The following is a 17,973-nucleotide window of genomic DNA, read 5'->3' on the forward strand; positions in this document are numbered from 1 at the left end:
GGTAAAGTAACTACACTAAAACCCAGCAGATGAAATCTAGGTCTTGCATTATGGAGCAGAAAGGTGAAACTTCAGTTCAGAGGTAGGTACAAGTCTTTGCTTTTTATAAGAAGCTCTAAGATTTGTAGGAATTATGGCATGTTTGGTTTGGGTTTGGTTTGTTTATTTCTTAGCTGGCTGTGAGACATAACCCCATTTTCAAGTTTCAAGAACTACAGGCTAAAGAAGTTTTAGTGCTATGTGCTGCTCTAGAAAAGAAGATAAATAACCAAAACTTGGTCAAATGGTAGATGAGAGTATCTATCACCCACGTTCACCAGTCAAGTGATCCCATTCAGTCTTCCTGAGCTAGGAAGCAAAAAAACCCTTAAGTTTGCTCATGTGCTTAATTTTTCAGTAGTACACTAGGTATTAATTATATTGACACTGTAATAAGAGCACTTACATCAGTACTTTATTGTTCATGTTAATGAGTACTCTCAGAAATGTACATATCACTGTAGGGGACCATCTCATGTTAGTCTTCCTGCACTCACCCAACTCTAGGCGTAGCGTGAAAGAACATCAATGGATTGTGTCAAGTCAGGTGTTAAAGATCAAATGGGAATGCTTTCTCTTTCATTCCAATTATCAGGTAGGATCATTTATAATTGTTGAGGAATACTTCTTGCTTACAGAAATCCTTCCTGCCGTAAAAAATGTCTTACTAAGTGCTCATTCCAAGTATTACTGCACTATGGCAAATGAACAAAATCCTTGTTTCAAGCAGAAGGCTCAAAATTTGCTTTGGGACCAAGAATCATGTTGTACTAAGCAAGCTTTCTGCTTTTAGAAGTTGTTTCAGTTTCATGGTGAGAAGGTTTGGTCACATTTGACACTAAGGTGTAAAGCCACTCTGATAGGCATTGCTTTTCCACAGCGGAAGTCTGCTCTTTTAGCTGAGCAAGAGATGACAGGCAGGTCAATAGAAGTTAGTCTCATTTCCTGTTTCTCTGGAAGTAATTCCAGTTGAGCAGAGATCAGTTGTAACAGCAGATCAATTTTTTGTGTGGTTTGAAAAGGCGAAGTACTGTGGCATCAGCATCCTTTACCAAGCGACACAAGCGTGGGTTACTTGGACACAACAGAAATGGGACTGCTATCAACTTTCGCTGTCAGTGAGTGTTCTGTTAAGACTACATCTGTAATCCTGGATGTGAAAGTTTCTACACCTCTCACTTATGGAACCCCATCACCTCCTCCATCCCCACTTTGAATCAATTCATGTTTCTTCTTCTGCCTTATTGCCAGGCAGCGTGCAATGCCCAGCGCCCCTCCCTTTAAAAACCGTACGAAGTTGTCTCCCACCAGAGGCCCTAAAGCAAAGAGATTTGCTTCTTTAGTGCATTCGTACGTGTATGGATCAATCTCTATAGGATTCCCCTTGCATGTGATGGGCTGATTAGAGTGATGACCTATGCTATGTCCTTGGTCCTTTAGAAAGAAAAGATTTGGGTGAGAACCTATCAGAACTAAGGCTACAGAAAACTTCAGAATTTTCTTCAGTCCAGAGGCACTCTGAAGAACACATTTCATTTCAGGCTTGAAGGAAAGTACATTGTGTTCAGGGAAACTAGTATAAGCAGAATGTAGATTAGAGTCCACACTGTGGGACTGAGTACACATCATATGATAGACCTTATGGTATTCAGGGTAAAGCTTTTTAGGTAACTGTTTGAAAATTAGGCTTGTGTCGGTAACTCTTCTACGAAACACGTGGATTACTGGGATGTTGTTGTTGTAGGCACACAGGACTGCATCAGCTGCTGTAAGTCCAGCACCCACAATTAACACAGGGTCTGCCTTCCCACGTAACTTTCCTTTGCTGATAGCAGCCCCAAAGTCAGACATGGAATGAAGCACAAAAGGAAAGTCTTCTCCTTCAACCTGCAGGCGGCCAGGAGAATCAAAGGTTCCTGTGGCAAGCGCCACATTCTCAGCAAAGAGGCAGAAGGGCACATGAGAACCATCTGTTGCTCGCTGGTAACCTCTGATTTCCCAGTTTCTCTTAGTCACAGATTTCTGTCCATCTTCCATTTCCAAATGCTGTGCTGAAATGTCTTCATTTAGCTGACTTCTGTCTTCATCGTCCTCCCCTCGGTAGAGCCTAGACACTGATGTTATGTAAGCATTGTCTCTGAAATTCTTCTGGAGGCCCATGACTTTAACATAGTGTTTATAGTAACAAGCTATTTCTTCTGGTGTTACTCGATCACTCTTTATGTTTCTGAAACAAAATCAAATAGCTCCAGTTAATATTGAGACCTTATTGGTAATGTGAATATCACTTGTGACACACCACAGGAGAGTCAAGCTGAAGAGGACTGAAGATTCTCAGTGTAACTGACACTGAGTTGGGAATCTATAAACGCATTCAGTTTATTTGTTCTCTTGATCCCTGATACACAAGACAAGCTTTTTCTTCAATAGCAGTGAATCTTCACAATGTAGAGTGATATGGTGATCAACAGATTGAGTGTAAGAGAACTCTGCAGTATTATGGTATATCTGTGTGGAAGTGTTTTATGAAGCCAGTGTAGCATCCTGTCTGTCAACAATGTAACACTGGTTGAACCTGAACTTGCTCATGGCGACAATACACTTACCTCTCTCTCTATATATATAAACACACTAAGAAATATAATAGTAACTGTTAAGTGATAATACAAAACTCTCAGTTCTTAGTACTCCTTGAGTGAAGTATTCCTCACTATACTCTGCCAAAGACCTCTCCCTTGTGTACAGGTAAATTCAGTAAGTCCCAAAGTAGTTTGGTATCACAGAAATGAACAAAGTAAGGATGACACAAAACTTCATGCAACTATGTAAACAGGACTACAACGTCCAAGTTCAGACAAAAAAAACCCAACCAAACATTTTTGCACTAAAGCCCTGCTATTACACCCACATTTTCCTCATCTTTATTGCATCCTCACTTACAAAACCAAAATGAAAAATGTAATTATTCTGAAGAGATTCATGAGTTTTGCTGCTTCTTTAGGAAGAAGGCAAAAGAAACAGCAATGAACACCAGGACTGCCACTGAGTTACACTTAAAAGCATACTCACAAGAAATCAGGCTACTCATTCTCATAGGTTAACAAGACTAACAAGGGCACAGGTCACTACTCTGAAAATCCTGAAGAGAGATTTACTGTAGAGGACACTATGACAGTGTGATGCCTGTTACAATGAAACTGAAGACACTATTTTACATGGCCAGAAGTTTTCATCACCATCAATACTCTTAAATGTGCTTAATTGTACTATAACAGAAAGCATTGCTGGGTTTAGTACTGTTGAAAACTATAATATAAACAAATTAGCTTCAGGTTATAAGCAGCTTATGGGATTTCAGTTAATAAGGAGGCTAGATTACTGTGGTTATCTAAGAAAGCAATTAAAGAGCAAAGATACAGTATCTTCACTGGAACTGTTGTCCTGAAATGAGCAAGCCTGCCCTTAAAGGCATCTGCCCAAGTAGTTCCACATTTTTTTTACCACACATTGTACAATCACTACTTCCTTTAATTTTGCTAGACTGAAGTCAGGAAAGCTACAATTTCAGAACAAGCTTATGTAGAACATTCCTAGGTTCATCTGCTGACACACACCTTTCTGATCTAGTTGCATAGCTGAAGTAAAAACAGTGAGCTGGTACAAGACAGGAATTTTTCTCCCCTAAAATATCCTTCAACTCTGAGCAAAACTGCTCACAGTTAAGAGTGCTGCTTTGTGAAATGCAGCTAAAACACACCACTGCTACTCTGTGAGCTTCTGATGCATTCAAAGGCTAACCACTGTCCTGTTTTTCTCAGCAGAGCACAGAAAGCAGAATTTCCAGTGCCATCAGGCAATTGAACAAACAAAACAAGAAGCCTTCATGTGAACAATGAAGTTTGAATGTTTCCAGTTCTTATTGGTTAACAGGATTCTTACAGCACCTGGGTTTCCCAGATCCATTATGCACTAGCTTTACCTGCGTTTACTGGCTGCCCACTCCTTGAAGGTAAGGCCAGGCAATTCCATCCAGTCTCCAAAACTGATTGTTAGCATAGAGCCCTCCATGGACTATAGAGAAAAAAAAACCCAGATGTGTGACCAGATAAATTTCAAATGGATACATTTATGTAAAACACAGTGGAGTTCTCATTGTGGTCATTTAGAGCAGCAAGCAGACATAATACCAGCACATTACATGAAATGCTGATGAACTGGGGTTTATATTGCAGATAAATGATGTTGTTTTAAAAGAAAGTAGAGGGTGAAGAGAGATTGAGTGAAATGCAAAGTGAAAGAGTGGAATGGAATGGAATGGAATGGAATGGAATGGAATGGAATGGAATGGAATGCAAAGTGAAAGAATGGAATGCAAAGTGAAAGAATGGAATGGAATGGAATGCAAAGTGAAAGAATGGAATGCAAAGTGAAAGAATGGAATGGAATGGAATGGAATAGAATGGAATAGAATGGAATGGAATGGAATGGACCAGGTTGGAAGAGACCTTTGAGATCATCGTGTCCAACCCATCATCCAACACCATCTAAGCAAGTTATTTAAAGTATAAAACAAGAGGAAATGTGAAAACAGCAGGTGAACACATTAAGATTTAGGATTTTGTAGAAGATTTTTGTAACTTTTTTGGGGGGTATAAGTATTTTTTTGGCAGCTGGAAACAAGGGGGACAAGACAAAAAAAAAAGGCATAGAAAATGCTTTTCATGATAATGAATTAAACATATAAAAACCCACACAGAGCACCAATCACTGTCACAAATCCTCCAATCTTTCCAATGTATTTTGGCTTTACTAATAAAGCAGTTGAAAGTGCAGTTACCATTATTATATAAACCAGCCTTAGACAGTAAGTACTAAGTTACCTTAGAAGTGAGATAAAACTTGTACTCACATGCCAGGCCCCACCAGGTGGCCCTTTACCAAGCACTATATGGGGTATATAATTATGCTGCTCTAGCTTCCAGTGCAGAACTGGTGGGTAGTCATACCCAAAGTCAGCATCAGGATGAAGCAAGGTATCAAAAAGCACTGCAACTGGGTTTGATGAACGTCCTTCAAGGCCTTCAGACAGGTACTCCAGATCCTAAAGGATGAAAACAAAAAGTGCTATGTTCATGCAGCTGTTACTGTTTATTGCTATTCTGGTGCACAGAAATTGAATTTTTGGCAGAGAACACAATTAGTTCAAGCTGTATTTTGAGAGAAGTATTAAATGTAGAACACTTTTCAGGAATAATTGCCACAGTTCAGTTCTTCTGTAACTTTGAAACAGACATTTCTCTCATTTAAAAGGCATGTGTTAGTCAGAGTACACTGGAGCAGGCTGGTATTTGAAATCCATAGGAGAAAAAGAAATACAGGGACAAACATGTGGTAGTGTAAAGTGGCATTCCTCAAGGGTTTGTACCAGTGCTGCTCAATATCTTCATCAATGATATCAATAGCAAGACTGAGGCACCCTCACCTAGTTTGCACATGATATCAAGCTGAGTGGTGCAGCTAATAAGACTGAAGGATGCAGGGGGTGCCATCCAGAGGAAATGGAACAGGCTGGAAAGGTGGACTGAAGAGAATCTCATGAGGTTCAAGAAGGCAAAGTGCAAGGTCCTGCAACTAAGCTGGGGAACCCTTGGTATCAGTTTAGGCTGGGGGTTGACGAAACTGAGAGCAGCCCTGCAGAAAATGTCTTGAAGGCACTGGTGGATGAGAAGCTGGACATGAGGCAGCATTGAGCACTTGCAGCATCACATCCTGGGCTGCATCAAAAGAAGTGTGGCCAGCAGGTTAAGAGAGGTGATTCTGTCACTTTGCCATGGTACCAGGAGTACTGTGTCCAGCTCTGGAGCCCCCAGCACAAGAGAGACATGGACCTGCTGAAGTGGGTCCAGAGGAGGGGCACCAAGATGATCAGAAGGCTGGAACAGCTCTCCTGAGAAAAATTGGGGCTGTTCAAGCTCGAGAGTAGAAGGCTCTGGGGAGACCTTATAGCCATATTCCACTACCTGAAGGGGACCTACAGGATGGCTGGGGAAGGGCTGTTTAGAAGGGCTTGTGGTGATAGGAAGAGGGGCAGTGATTTGAAACTGGAGTAGGGTAGGTTTATGTTGGACATGAGGAAGAAGAAGTTCTTTACAATGAGAATGGTGAAACACTGGAACAGCCTGCCCAGGGATGTGGTTGAGGCTCTGTCTCTGGAGACGTTCAAGATCAGACTGAATGTGGCTCTGGGCAGCCTGATGTAGTTGGAGGTGTCCCTGCTGACAGCAAGGGGGGGGTTGGACAAGATGACCTCTGAGGGTCCCTTCCAACCCAATGCAATGTGTGAATATTTAGAGACCAGAGCAACTTAGTAACATTCCCATCCATAGGCAGTGGACTGCTTTTAATAGAGGTCTGTTAGTATTTATGGAAGCCTCCTTTTGATAAAAGAATAATTGGATTCTAAAAACATCAAGTGTTAAAAATCAAGTAGGAAAAACTCCTTTAACAGTTCTTAGGGAGTTCAACACTAACTATATCATATTTTGAAACAACGGAGGTACTATAAGTATTCCTTTGAACATACAATCAAAGCTAGGCTTATTTTACAGAGTAGTTAATGCTGAGAACAATTCCTAGAACCTGTAAACTGTTCCCATTTCAGCACCTATTAACCAGCTGTGTTCTAAAAATGTCACAACACAGAAGCAAGTACTTGAAAGTAGAATAGGGATTTGAAGGAAGAACTGGCCATAAGGCAAATTTGTGCTGATAAGACAGGCCAGTTTAGCTTCCTAGACTGGGAAAATACCATGGGGTCAGAGGAGGATGAAGTGTGTGAAGCATCTGTGGCCAAAAGCTTAGGCAACTTACTCTCCTGATGAGAAAAAAATAAACACAGGACTTAAGGTCGACATCACATACCACCAGCACAGCACTAAAACAAACCAAGCAAACCCCAAATCCAAACAACCCTCTTTCCCCACTACAAACACATATGGATGTTTGTATTTCAAATAAATTATTCACACAGTCAACACAGTCAGTGATATCACTGCGAGTGATCCAGCAGGGGTATTGTGAGGTGAACAGAAAACAAATGATGACATGGTAAGCAAACACACGAGGGGGGAGAGAAATAATGGGGGAAGATTTAACTAAGCAAATCAGACAGAAAAATTGTCTGTATATAGAATAGAATAGAATAAACCAGGTTGGAAGAGACCTTCAAGATCATCGCGTCCAACCTATCACCCAACACCACCTAATCAACTAACCCATGTAACCAAGCACCCTGTCAAGTCTCCTCCTGAACACCTCCAGTGACGGCGACTCCACCACCTCCCCGGGCAGTCCATTCCAATGGGCAATCACTCTCTCTGTGTAAAACCTCCTCCTGACCTCCAGCCTGAACTTCCCCTGGCGCAGCCTGAGACTGTGTCCTCTTGTTCTGGTGCTGGCTGCCTGGGAGAAGAGACCAACCTCTGCCTGTTTACAACCCCCCTTCAGGCAGTTGTAGAGAGCAATAAGGTCACCTCTGAGTCTTCTCCTCTCCAGGCTAAGCAGCCCCAGGTAACAAATACAGCACAAGAGCAATTGGGAGAGCAACACAAACAGTGAAGGATGCATGCTGTTCAGAAAAGAAAAATGGGCTGTTTGTAGAGGACCTGTGTCCCTAATGTTACTAAAAATGAAGTCTTAATGAGAACTGCTCTATTTAAGGAGTTTTTAACTTGAAGTATGTGTACTTGAAGTATGTTAGCAGCTTGTGTTCTTTGATGATAGCGCCCAAAGATCCCAGGACCTGAAAGCTAGAATTCCTGCATCAGCTCCTCACTGATGAAGTGGTGCTCTAGACACTTTTGGCAAGCGGTAAGAACACGACAAAGGGCAGGCTGTAAAAACAAAACACACCACAAACAAAAAAGCTCAAGAACTACAAAACCCACCAGAATGCCCCAGGACTGGATCTAATGGTCATGAGTTGATTTTCTTTAACAGAATAACAAAATAACTTCCTACTGCATCAGAAATGAGATTAGGTAAAGCACACTGGCTCTTCACAATGCAATCTGCAGAATGTCTTTGGATAAGCAGTTCTTAAAATACCTTGCTGTTCATCTGAATTGCCCTAAATATAAATTGTTACAAGTCACAGAAGGTAGGAAAAAGAGAGGCCCAAACATGAAGCTGGTTGCTGGAGGCCCACACAGTTACTCAGCTTTGCTGAGGTCTTATTCCTTGTAGGGCAAGAATATGAGTAATTTTCTTGTCCATGGCACTACTTATGTAGGTTGCAAAAGCATTTTAAACAGGATCATCAAAGAAAGCCCACTGTTTTATAATCCAGCTTAGTGTAGGAAAAGAGCTAGACAGGACAGCAACCAAAGCTTACTTGATCAACAATGGAAAGATGTCGAGCTGCTTCTAATTTCGTGTGTAGGATGGGGTTTGGGTGTATAGCTTCAGGAGACAAATAGGGCCTGTATCCAGAGAGCAGGTAAGAAAGACAAATTCCTGAAGGTCCATTTCCTATTAAAAAAAGAAGTTACTACTTTAGTAAACATGTCAATAATCTAAAGTTTGCCAGTCACTACATAAACAGCAACAAAAATCACACTAAAGCAGGATAACGCGATGGTGTTCCGATTCAAAGCAGCTTACAAGCTTCACGGTAAAATAAAGCCTACCACAGGAACTCCCTGCAAATAAACTGAGCAAAAATCTTTTTCAGATAACAAGGAACAGATGCATGACTGCTTACATCACAGGACAAAATGTGCATAAAGGAGTTTCATGATTTAGCATGGCAAATTCACTATTCTTGTGTGAAACTGGCCTGATGGGCAATATCTGCTCTGCCTGTCAATCACTGTGATCTCTGTCTATTATTGCCATCTTATGACTTTAGATTCCCAATTACACTGTGTTGTGTAAAACACATAACAGAAAGGCAAACAGAAAGGTCTGCCCATAACATAAAAAGACAGAAGCAGAAAGCTGAAGACTGCAACTCAGATCAGAAGTCACAGACACAGCAAAGTCAAAGACAGCTACAGTAAAATACAAGAAACTCATACAACCCCACATTCATTGTTCAGCAACACTACCAATTCAAACATCTTTCTATAGCCTTTCTGCAGCATTTTATAATTCACATAAGTGCACCATTGCCATTTTAATAGACTCACCTAATTTCAAAATGTTATTAAAGGGGGGAAATGGGAGGGATCAAAATGCTACCATAAGGTAATTACTTTTACTTGGCTAGTATTAAACAAAGAAGGTGATCAGCTTTACAACATGCACACACAAAAGTAATGTTCCTATTGCAAAGCCAGGTATCAAAAGCTAGGGAAAGCTGAAGTCAGAAATGCATGTGCTATGATACAGGAATTAAACATGTGACTATGAACTGTTCTTTCTGTAACTCCTCTTCCTCATCAACTGAATGAAAAGCACAGTGTTCTCCTAATGAGGCACCATTTAGTCATTTGTCTTTGTTTTCCATCTAGAGTGGCACACATGGTGTTTACCACACACTGCAATACTGGGCTAAAGCTACTCATGTGTTCACATTTTCACACAGCATTCATTGCAATGATGTTAGCTCTTATTTCCTACCATTTCAACTCTTCATCTCGAGAGTTCACCCATCCTTTCCTCTTTTCCATCACCTCTGCACACACTATTTCTATCACCTGTTAACAATCCCACTTCTCCAATGCCAGACTCTTCTCCCTTGTTCTCCCTTGTCACTAAATCCCCCGTCCCAAGTCTCTTCATAAAAGGGATCTCTTTTTCCTCTTCCACCAGGCTACAGCCCCCACTGTGGTCCCCAGTGGCAGCACAGATATCCCACACGTTATTGCAACAGACAGTTCACAGCCATGGGCTACAAGTAATTTATGTAGCCTCACTACAGATGAGTTCCTCAAAGACTGAGACTGCTAAGGTACAAGAGATCTTCAATAAGCATGTCTCCTCTGGAGGCCTAGGAAGCATATGAGACTGCACAATGGCTCCAACCAAATAATCCAGGGTTTTGCACCCAAATATAGAAGGAAAAATAAATGTCTGGGTACTGTATGGGCCAAAAAGGACTGGAAAAAGACTGTCTAGGAAAGCCAGGGATTTCCATCATTGGGACCTTCACAACAGGTTCTAATATTGGTGATCCTGACTCTACCATTACCCAAACCACTTTGGTTCCTATTTTGTGTGCTATATCCAAGGATGCTGATCTGAAGATTATTCCTACTGGATAAGACTACAAGGAACCAAATGGATAACAAAAGTTGCTACAACAAAGGCTGGAAAGGGACAAGGAAATTACTGAGGATGGGATTAAGTCGAGGTGAATTACCATCACTGAGCTCCACTAGTCACTCCCCTGGGACCACCCAGAGACCATCCAAAGCCTGTTCCTGTTCTTTGAGCAGACTGAGTCCAAGAGGAAGAAATTCCCTTGTGGATATGCACTGAAGGTCTGCAATTAGACTTGCTATGACTTTCTCAGATAAACTTTGATGGGGGGGGGAATGGATCTCCCTAGGCACAGCGCCTCCAAGAACGACTCTGATCACAACTGGGAGATATTACTTTATACAGAGTTTAGATATATGATCAATATACCCCAAACCACTACGGCCCTGTTCATTTAAGGGCCAACCAACTGTCTGAATAGCAGCAGAAGTAAACTACAGTAAACTACAGTACTATCAGCTTTGCCTTACATGTTGAAATTTAAGTAGATAATCAACTTGAAATTTAACAGTTGTGTTTGGATGAAAATTTAAAACCTTGTCTTCACACAGTAATGAAGAAAAACAGTGCACAGGGTGAAAATGTTTATTAGCACAGGACATCCTTTGGACTTAGAGCTCCAGCATCAACTTCTTCAATCCCAACTCATTCAAATGGAACATATCTAACTTCTTCCAGTTTCCTAAAGACAGTAGCTTAGTACTGCATGCAGAACAGCAACAGAATATGCAACACAAGCTTAGAATTAAGTCTTAAATTGGGCATCATACCATGACAATGGGGATGAAATTAAAGAAAGGAATTGAAGTTATTGTTCCACCAGTCAGTGAACTCCTTACACATGTATCATCTTTTTTCTTTCTCACTAATAAAACAGTGCAATGAGAAGATAATGGCACTAGGAAGCTAAAAGTATGTTTGACTCCAGCTATATAGGAATCTAACAGAGAGGATTAAGCAGTGAGCATGGTTCTGTATGTGGGGAGGATGACAACTATTTTTGTATTCTTCAACATTATTAAATCATTTTGGATCCCTTCTAAGGCTATTCAGATAGCCAATGAGTTAGTGGTAACAGACTGCCAGTGGAGATCAGCTTCTAAAATATCTCCAGTGTACCTGTGGAAAAACATTTGGAGAACATATTTGTTTTTCAAGGAGAGGAGGAGAGGTAGCCGAGGCAGCTGTGTTTGGTGTCAGCACACAGAAAGGCCCTCTAGACAAAGTATCAAGCACAGGTATTTGCATAAAGCCTATCTGCAAAACTAAACAGCGAAGACTGAGTCACCAACCATATGGCAAACCTCTACTGAGGTTGACAAAGAGCCAGAAAACTGTTGCTTTTCAGCTGTGATGCAGAACTCAGAGTGATTCCTGTCTGTCACATCCACTTAAGTCTATTACATGAGCCCTATTTTAAGCTAGCATGGAGAGAGCTTTGAGCACAGGTACTGTACAAACATCAGTCTTTTGCAGTTGTGGAGCTTTACTCTGAGCACACTACGGCGAAACATCATTCTCTGCCGGCTCTGCTTGTTTGCAGGTACAGTTAAAGCTGTTCATTTGCTGTAGTTCCAACAGCTTTGGACTAGATTATTGAAAACCTCCTTTACTCCAGATCTTTTCTTTATCCCCTTGTCAAGTCATGGTGATAAGGAGCTGGTGACCAGCTGTTGCTGAAAAACCTTGGCCCAATACAAATCATCCTGGCACTCTCAATTAAGCTGTGCACCTAAGGAGCCTGCTCCTTTGGCTATCCTATCATTCAGCAAGATTCTACAATAACAAGCCTTCACCTATTTAATCAAGACTATAGTTTTTTGTTTTGTTTTGTTTTTTAAGCTGGTGGAACTGACTTGGGTTCATTTTGGAAAAGATTCAAGGGGTTGGTGATGGATTCATCAACAGAAAAGGCAATTAATGACAGAGGTAAGCATCTCATTAACATACATACACATATCACATTATCCTTTTCACGGTCTCATGTGACCCCCACTAATTTCTGCTGGTGCACCATCAACAACTCCATGCCGCTGGAAGCACACATACTACATTAATCAAACCCTATGTGATCAACACTAGCATCAAAACAATCCTCCTGGTAAGACTCATGTGTCTGCTGCCAAATAATATTGCCCCTTTTGTCAAAGCATGATTTAAATTCAAATATACTCCCATAGCAAGTCCCTTAACATGGTTTTATAGCACTGTTGTTAATCATAACACCCCTATTACCCTAATAAACATCTTCACTGTCAGCTTGCTAAACATTAGTTATTATTTCATGATAAATGACTTCACACAGGCCTACAAAGGCAATGGGAGTGACAGAGAACTTGAAAAGAATAAAGGGAAACTCACCTATTATTACTACAGGCAGAGTAAGAAGGGAGTCCCCAGGCATCACAGTTTCTTCAATTAAAGGCATTCTTTTAATCTTCCTCCCAAGGCTGTCACCGAAATACTGGACGAAAGAAGTCAAAAGCTGTCCTTCAGTTTCAGGGCTTCTGTAGCTTCTAATCAGCAGGACAGATGGAAGAAAACTAACATGGAACTGTGGAACTGTTTGCATAACAGTTCAACGGTTTTCAGAATGGTTTTCAAGCATAAAGTTGCTTTTCATACTTTACTTCAAAAGCTATGAAACTGGCAAACCCGAGGCCCAAACAGGTATGCTTCATCCAGTCTACAAAACTTCACCCTTCAGCACAGCTTTTCTAATGGAACAAATTCTCTTTTTCAAGGTCTGTTTTCTCTTAGAAAGCCAACAGAAGGATAACAAAAAAGGCACAGATGGCTCTGCAGAGATGCAGATTTCCAATTTCAGTTTATACACAGCCAAACTATAACAAGCAAGCATTATTTTGATCCCCCACACAGCAGAACTCATTCCTGGCTATCCTTATCAAAGAGCAGAGACAGACCCTCACCTAAGCCAGCTAATATCTTGAAGGCCAGGCAGAGACTGAAGCAGCAGCTAAGGAACAACAGCAGCCATCCACAGCCCTTCTTACCTGATGAGCAGCAAGGCTACTTCACCTCAACACATTTCTGCTGGAGTAGAATTAAGGCTGGTTAAAGCTGGCGGTGGTGTCAAGATGGAGAAGAGTGTGATCCCTCTAAGCCCTAAGCATGGCCCGTTTTACTGGTGGTAAACTTTGACCACCAGTAAGCAACTGCCATGTAGTTGGGTCAGGTGCCATGCAGCAGACTGCTTTCACCCCGGTCATGTTTCTAGATTTCCTTCTCTGCAGCATCTGCTCAGGTTCCTCTCACAATTATCCATCATCTAAATTGTGTTTCTGGACTACAAAGACCTGTTTTATATTGTTTGTCGTTTAATTATTGAGGAGACCTTTCTCAAGTCCTTCCAGGTCATTGAAGAGGCAGACATCCTCAGTTCAGCTAGAAACCTGGGGCAGATTAGCCTGTTATTGGCAGGTATTTTGTGAAGGCTTCAAAATAAAAACTTTCTGACTTTTAAACTAAAAATACCCCCACCAACTGATAGGAACATTTTTCTCTTTACAAGATGTAATTACCTTAATAATTAAAAGAAGTCTCACTCATTTCCTAAGAATCTGCATATCTCAAAGCTCTTCCAGTACTTCAGGAATTATTTTCTACAGAGGACCGAAAGCACAAGGCGCTGATCCAACTCCCATGGCCTTCAAGAAGCCACAAACACTACGTGCCGCCTCAACTCCCACAAGACTGAAGGTTCTGCTACATGTTCCAAAAGCCTTTCCTCAACGGGGAAGTCTGAAGTAACCTGGAGACTGAGCTGTACGGTAGTAACAGCACTAGCACACACTAACACATCTCTCTGATAGTCTCTTCCTCGTTAAAATTGGTGAGGAGCCACCCTAAGGGCTGTATTTATTTCAGAAAGCAAGTACTTGGTGTCTGTATTCCCTGCACTCCAACAAAACAGGTTTGCCAATTAGGTGCTTGCTGTTTGATTACAGCTGCACATTAGCTCGTCCTGATCTTGGAAACGCACAACGTGCAACCAGCATGAGATGAAGACGAGCAGAAGGCAAGAGAGAGGGCAACTAATTATCATACTGCTTTTTTTAGATAGGCACACAGATTATATTATTTCCCAGCCTTTGCTCAAAGTTAACTAAGGCAATACCACCCTGTGCTTTGCAGAACAGGTTTAAAGAGCATCTGCAAGCTTCAGTGTGGTTTTATTGTACTTGCTGCGCCAGATGGAAGATAAAAACCAAAAGAAACATTCGAAAACCTCTTTTATGGGCTTACACACACAGCGCTGTAGGCGACAGAAGAATCTGTGACAATAAAAATGTTGTTTCTGTGCAGCTTAGATAGTGTATCACAAACTACCCAACTGGTTTAGCACAGAGTGTAACTTTGCACAGAGACATGGGCATACAGCACGTAGCTGTTCAAAGCATACAAAGGACTGTGGTCCAGGAGCACGTTTCTCCTTTGCAAGAACATCATACCACAACCCATCAAGATCTTAAGTTAGAGGCCACCATCTTCCTCACCTCTGAACACTGCTTGAACGCCACCAAATACCAGAAGATTTTATCTTGATAAGAACTCATGGTAGGCAGCTTTGCAGTGGTGGAAACTGAGTGAAAATATCAATGGTTGTAGTCCTACAGAGATTCAAGTGGGCACAAAGATGAGTCAGTCCCCAAGCTAGTGCCTAGTTTATCCTGTGCTGGTCATACCAAATAACCTCCAGAATGACATTCTGTCGAGCACCTACATTCTAACCAGGTTCACCAGTTCGTTGTGGGCATTTTTTTTTCACTTGCCTTTTAGTGTTTTCTCGTTAATTTTATTTGCATTTGATGTCCAAAATCCCATTAAGAGAAAAACCACAGCATGTTACAGAAAGGATTTTCTCTGATAATGAAAATATTAATTCTTTCACAACCACTATCATAATGCGCTGGAAATTATTTTAATAAGAGGTGCCCTTTGCAGGTAGCAGATTTGTAAAATCCGAAAATTCCCTGCATACTTTTAGCAAGCAAAAAAAAAAATAACGATTAAGTAAACTGACGGCAGTGGGCGGTTAGCGGAAAACTCGTTATATAAAAGCAATTTAAATTTGGTCTCCGGCTGCCACTTTGGGACGCAAATTTCACACTGTCAGGTTGTGTGTCGGGGAGGGGAGCGGCGGTTTAAGTAACCCGGAGCAGTGACGCCCAACGAGGACCGGGATGCCCGGCGGTGCGGCGCTACGAACCCTGAAGCGAAACCGAGCATCAGCTTCCTCCAGCGCGGGCTGCGTCTCAGCGCTGCCCAAGGTCACGACGCGCTTCCCGGGGCACCACCTCCCGTGCCCCTGCCAGCCGGCGCAGCGCAGGGGGACTGCGGTGCTGGGCAGCGTCGCGGCCGCTCTCCACCACGCAGCAGCCCCGCCGAGGCCGCAGCTCCCCGCCTGCCGGTGGCCCCGTTCTCCCCGGCACCGCCCCCCTCCCCCGATCTCCTCACCCCGCTGCTCCGGCGGCTCTGTTCCAGCGCCGGGGAGGGGGCGGCGGGTAGTCGCCCTGACCCACTAGCCGCTTTCCCCCCATTGCCTCACCTGAAGTGACCGGCCAAGGAGCAACGGCAGCACCACACGGGCATGGGGAGCGCCGGTAGGGCCCAGCGATGAGGCTGCGGGGGAACGCCGCGCACCCGCTACCGCTCCTCCTTCTCCTGTCGTCGTCGCCGCCGCCACACTGGGGCCCGCGCGGCGCCGTCCCTCCTCCCCGCTCACATGCGGCTGCGGGTCACACGCGGGAGGAGGAGCTGCCGCCAGCACCGGCACGGAGGGCGGAGGGAACGGGCGGGGTGAGCAGCGCAGGACGTCGCTTCCTCCTCCCAGCTCCGCCGCGTCTCCGTGAGCCGAGGCTGAGAGCGGCGAAGGAGGATGCTGGATGCGCCGCCTCTGCCAGGGAAGGCGGGGAGGGGAGCCCCGGCCTGGCGCCAGCGTGGAGGATGGACGAGCGGGAAGGCGGTGCACGGAACGGGAGACACCTCTTGGGCCGCCTGCGCCCCCGCACAGAACTACCCCAGAAGAGGACGGAGCCGCTCCTGGCAGCGTCCCCTCAGCCACCCGCCGCCCCGGGGTCTCCCCGCACACCTGCGGCTTTGGCTCGGCCAGCAGAGCGGAGCACGGGGGGTATCCCGGTTTCCGGGGAAAATTACAGCGCGCTGGGGGGCCGGCGGCGGTGCAGCTATCGCCCATCCTTCCTCCCGGCCCGGAGCCGCCAGTTCTGCCCTGGCAGCTTTCACGGGTGAAACTGACAGAAACCAAAGCAGATTTAAAAGTCCCGAGGCGCTGTTTGACTAAGAGCCACCTATTTGGGGACAATGCACGTAACTGTTCTGTTAGCTGCTTTAAGTCGTCTTAGAAGTGCTTATTTGAGAGAAAGAATTTCTTAACCTAGTTATACCCAAGTCACAGAGTGTCTGAGGTTGCCAGGACCTCCGGAGATATCTGGTCCAAGCCTAGAACAGACTGCCCAGGAACATGGCTAGTTGGGTTTTCAGTATCTCCAAGGATGGAGACTTGATCACCTCCCTGAGCATCCTGCTCCAGTGCTTAACCACCTTTCCCAATGAAAACATTTCCTTGCACTCATGTGGAATTCCCTCTATTTGAGTTTGTGCCCATTATCTCTCATCTTGTCCCAGGGAACCACTAAGAGAAGTCTGGCTCTCTCCATTCCATTGTGTTTGTGAACAATAAAGATGCACAATTTCTGCATCAAAGAATTAAACCAAGAATTTAGAACAAGAGGAAATGGCTTCAAGTTGCACCAAGGGGAGTATAGGCCAGTTAATGATTGGACTTGATGATCTTAAAGGTCTTTTCCAGTCTAGCCAAGAATTATCTTAATACTATAGTAGGATTGACAGGAGGAACTTTTATTTGCCTGAATATCTCAAAAGGGGCCTGCAGATGATAGAAGAATTCTGCCAATGAAAGGTCAAAACTCCCAGCCAGATGAAAACTGCATTGCAGTGATATCATTAGCACATGGAAGGAGCTGGCATTTCTTAGCAGTGCACTGAACTGCTTCAACGGATGAATAAAATCAGACTGGAGAAAACCTGAAAGCTGATGATACAAGAAATGTGTAGAGGCGTAAGGTCCACTTCAGACTGTCAAATTACCCACAGTCAAACTCTGTCCTAATTGCCACAGAAAGCTAGATACTCTTTGTCATCTTTGAGCATTTCAAGGTTAATGGGAACTTGTCTACATTTAGCCCATACCTAGGGCTAAAGTCTATCACTTATGACACCTCCTCCACCCCCAGCAGAGATGGCACATCAGGAAAAGACGACCCACAGAGTGAAATGAAAAACAGATTGAATGAAATAGACAAACTTATCCCAATATAATTATAAAGTATATAAAGTTATACTCAGCCCAGCAAAAGTGCAGCAATCACAACATACAGGAGTGCAATCCTCAAGAGCAGCAGAGGGATAAGGAACAGGATGAAAAGGAGCCCTTCCAAGAAGCTTCCCTTAGCAAGCTTCCCCCTTTATATGGAGTGTGATGGTCGTGGTCTGGGAAGGGGCTAGGTGCTAGAAAAGAGGATATAAAGGAGCAGTCAGATTACAGGTCTTAAAAGTCCTGTGAGAAGTGAAAGGCCAGAAGTTACAGACTGGAGGAACTGGAGAATTTGG

At 43.4% G+C, this 17,973-nt stretch overlaps 1 protein-coding gene across 2 annotated transcripts; it reads right to left on the reverse strand.

Moving 5' to 3' along the window:
• Window positions 1–432: 432 nt before the first annotated feature.
• On the reverse strand, window positions 433–16,127 carry OSGIN2 (oxidative stress induced growth inhibitor family member 2). 2 transcript variants are annotated; one of them, XM_068158505.1, is made up of 6 exons: window positions 15,872–16,127; window positions 12,664–12,818; window positions 8,432–8,568; window positions 4,949–5,140; window positions 4,019–4,110; window positions 433–2,266 (listed from the first exon to the last, which is right to left on the reverse strand). In XM_068158505.1, the coding sequence occupies exons 1-6, from the start codon at window positions 15,913–15,915 to the stop codon at window positions 1,219–1,221; spliced, it is 1,668 nt and encodes a 555-aa protein (XP_068014606.1). In that variant the 5' UTR covers window positions 15,916–16,127; the 3' UTR covers window positions 433–1,218. The 2 variants fall into 2 exon arrangements, with proteins under 2 accessions (XP_068014606.1, XP_068014608.1); XM_068158507.1 differs by having other exon boundaries at window positions 12,664–12,766; window positions 15,872–15,955.
• Between the last annotated feature and the right edge of the window lie 1,846 nt (window positions 16,128–17,973).

Source organism: Melanerpes formicivorus, unplaced genomic scaffold (genome assembly GCF_026170545.1).
Source record: "Melanerpes formicivorus ecotype bairdi unplaced genomic scaffold, bMelFor1.0.p_v2 SCAF_40, whole genome shotgun sequence".
Classification (NCBI taxonomy): Eukaryota; Metazoa; Chordata; class Aves; order Piciformes; family Picidae; genus Melanerpes; species Melanerpes formicivorus.

What these genes read in the sequence shown, in the direction of transcription:
- OSGIN2 (XM_068158505.1), bottom strand. Translation starts at nt 15,915, where the DNA reads ATGCCCGTGTGGTGCTGCCGTTGCTCCTTGGCCGGTCACTTCAG. An exon ending in TCCTTGGCCGGTCACTTCAG is followed by an intron (nt 12,819 to 15,871) that starts GTGAGGCAATGG and finishes CCTGCTGATTAG; the next exon opens with AAGCTACAGAAGCCCTGAAA. An exon ending in TGGGCAGCCAGTAAACGCAG is followed by an intron (nt 2,267 to 4,018) that starts GTAAAGCTAGTG and finishes ATTTTGTTTCAG; the next exon opens with AAACATAAAGAGTGATCGAG.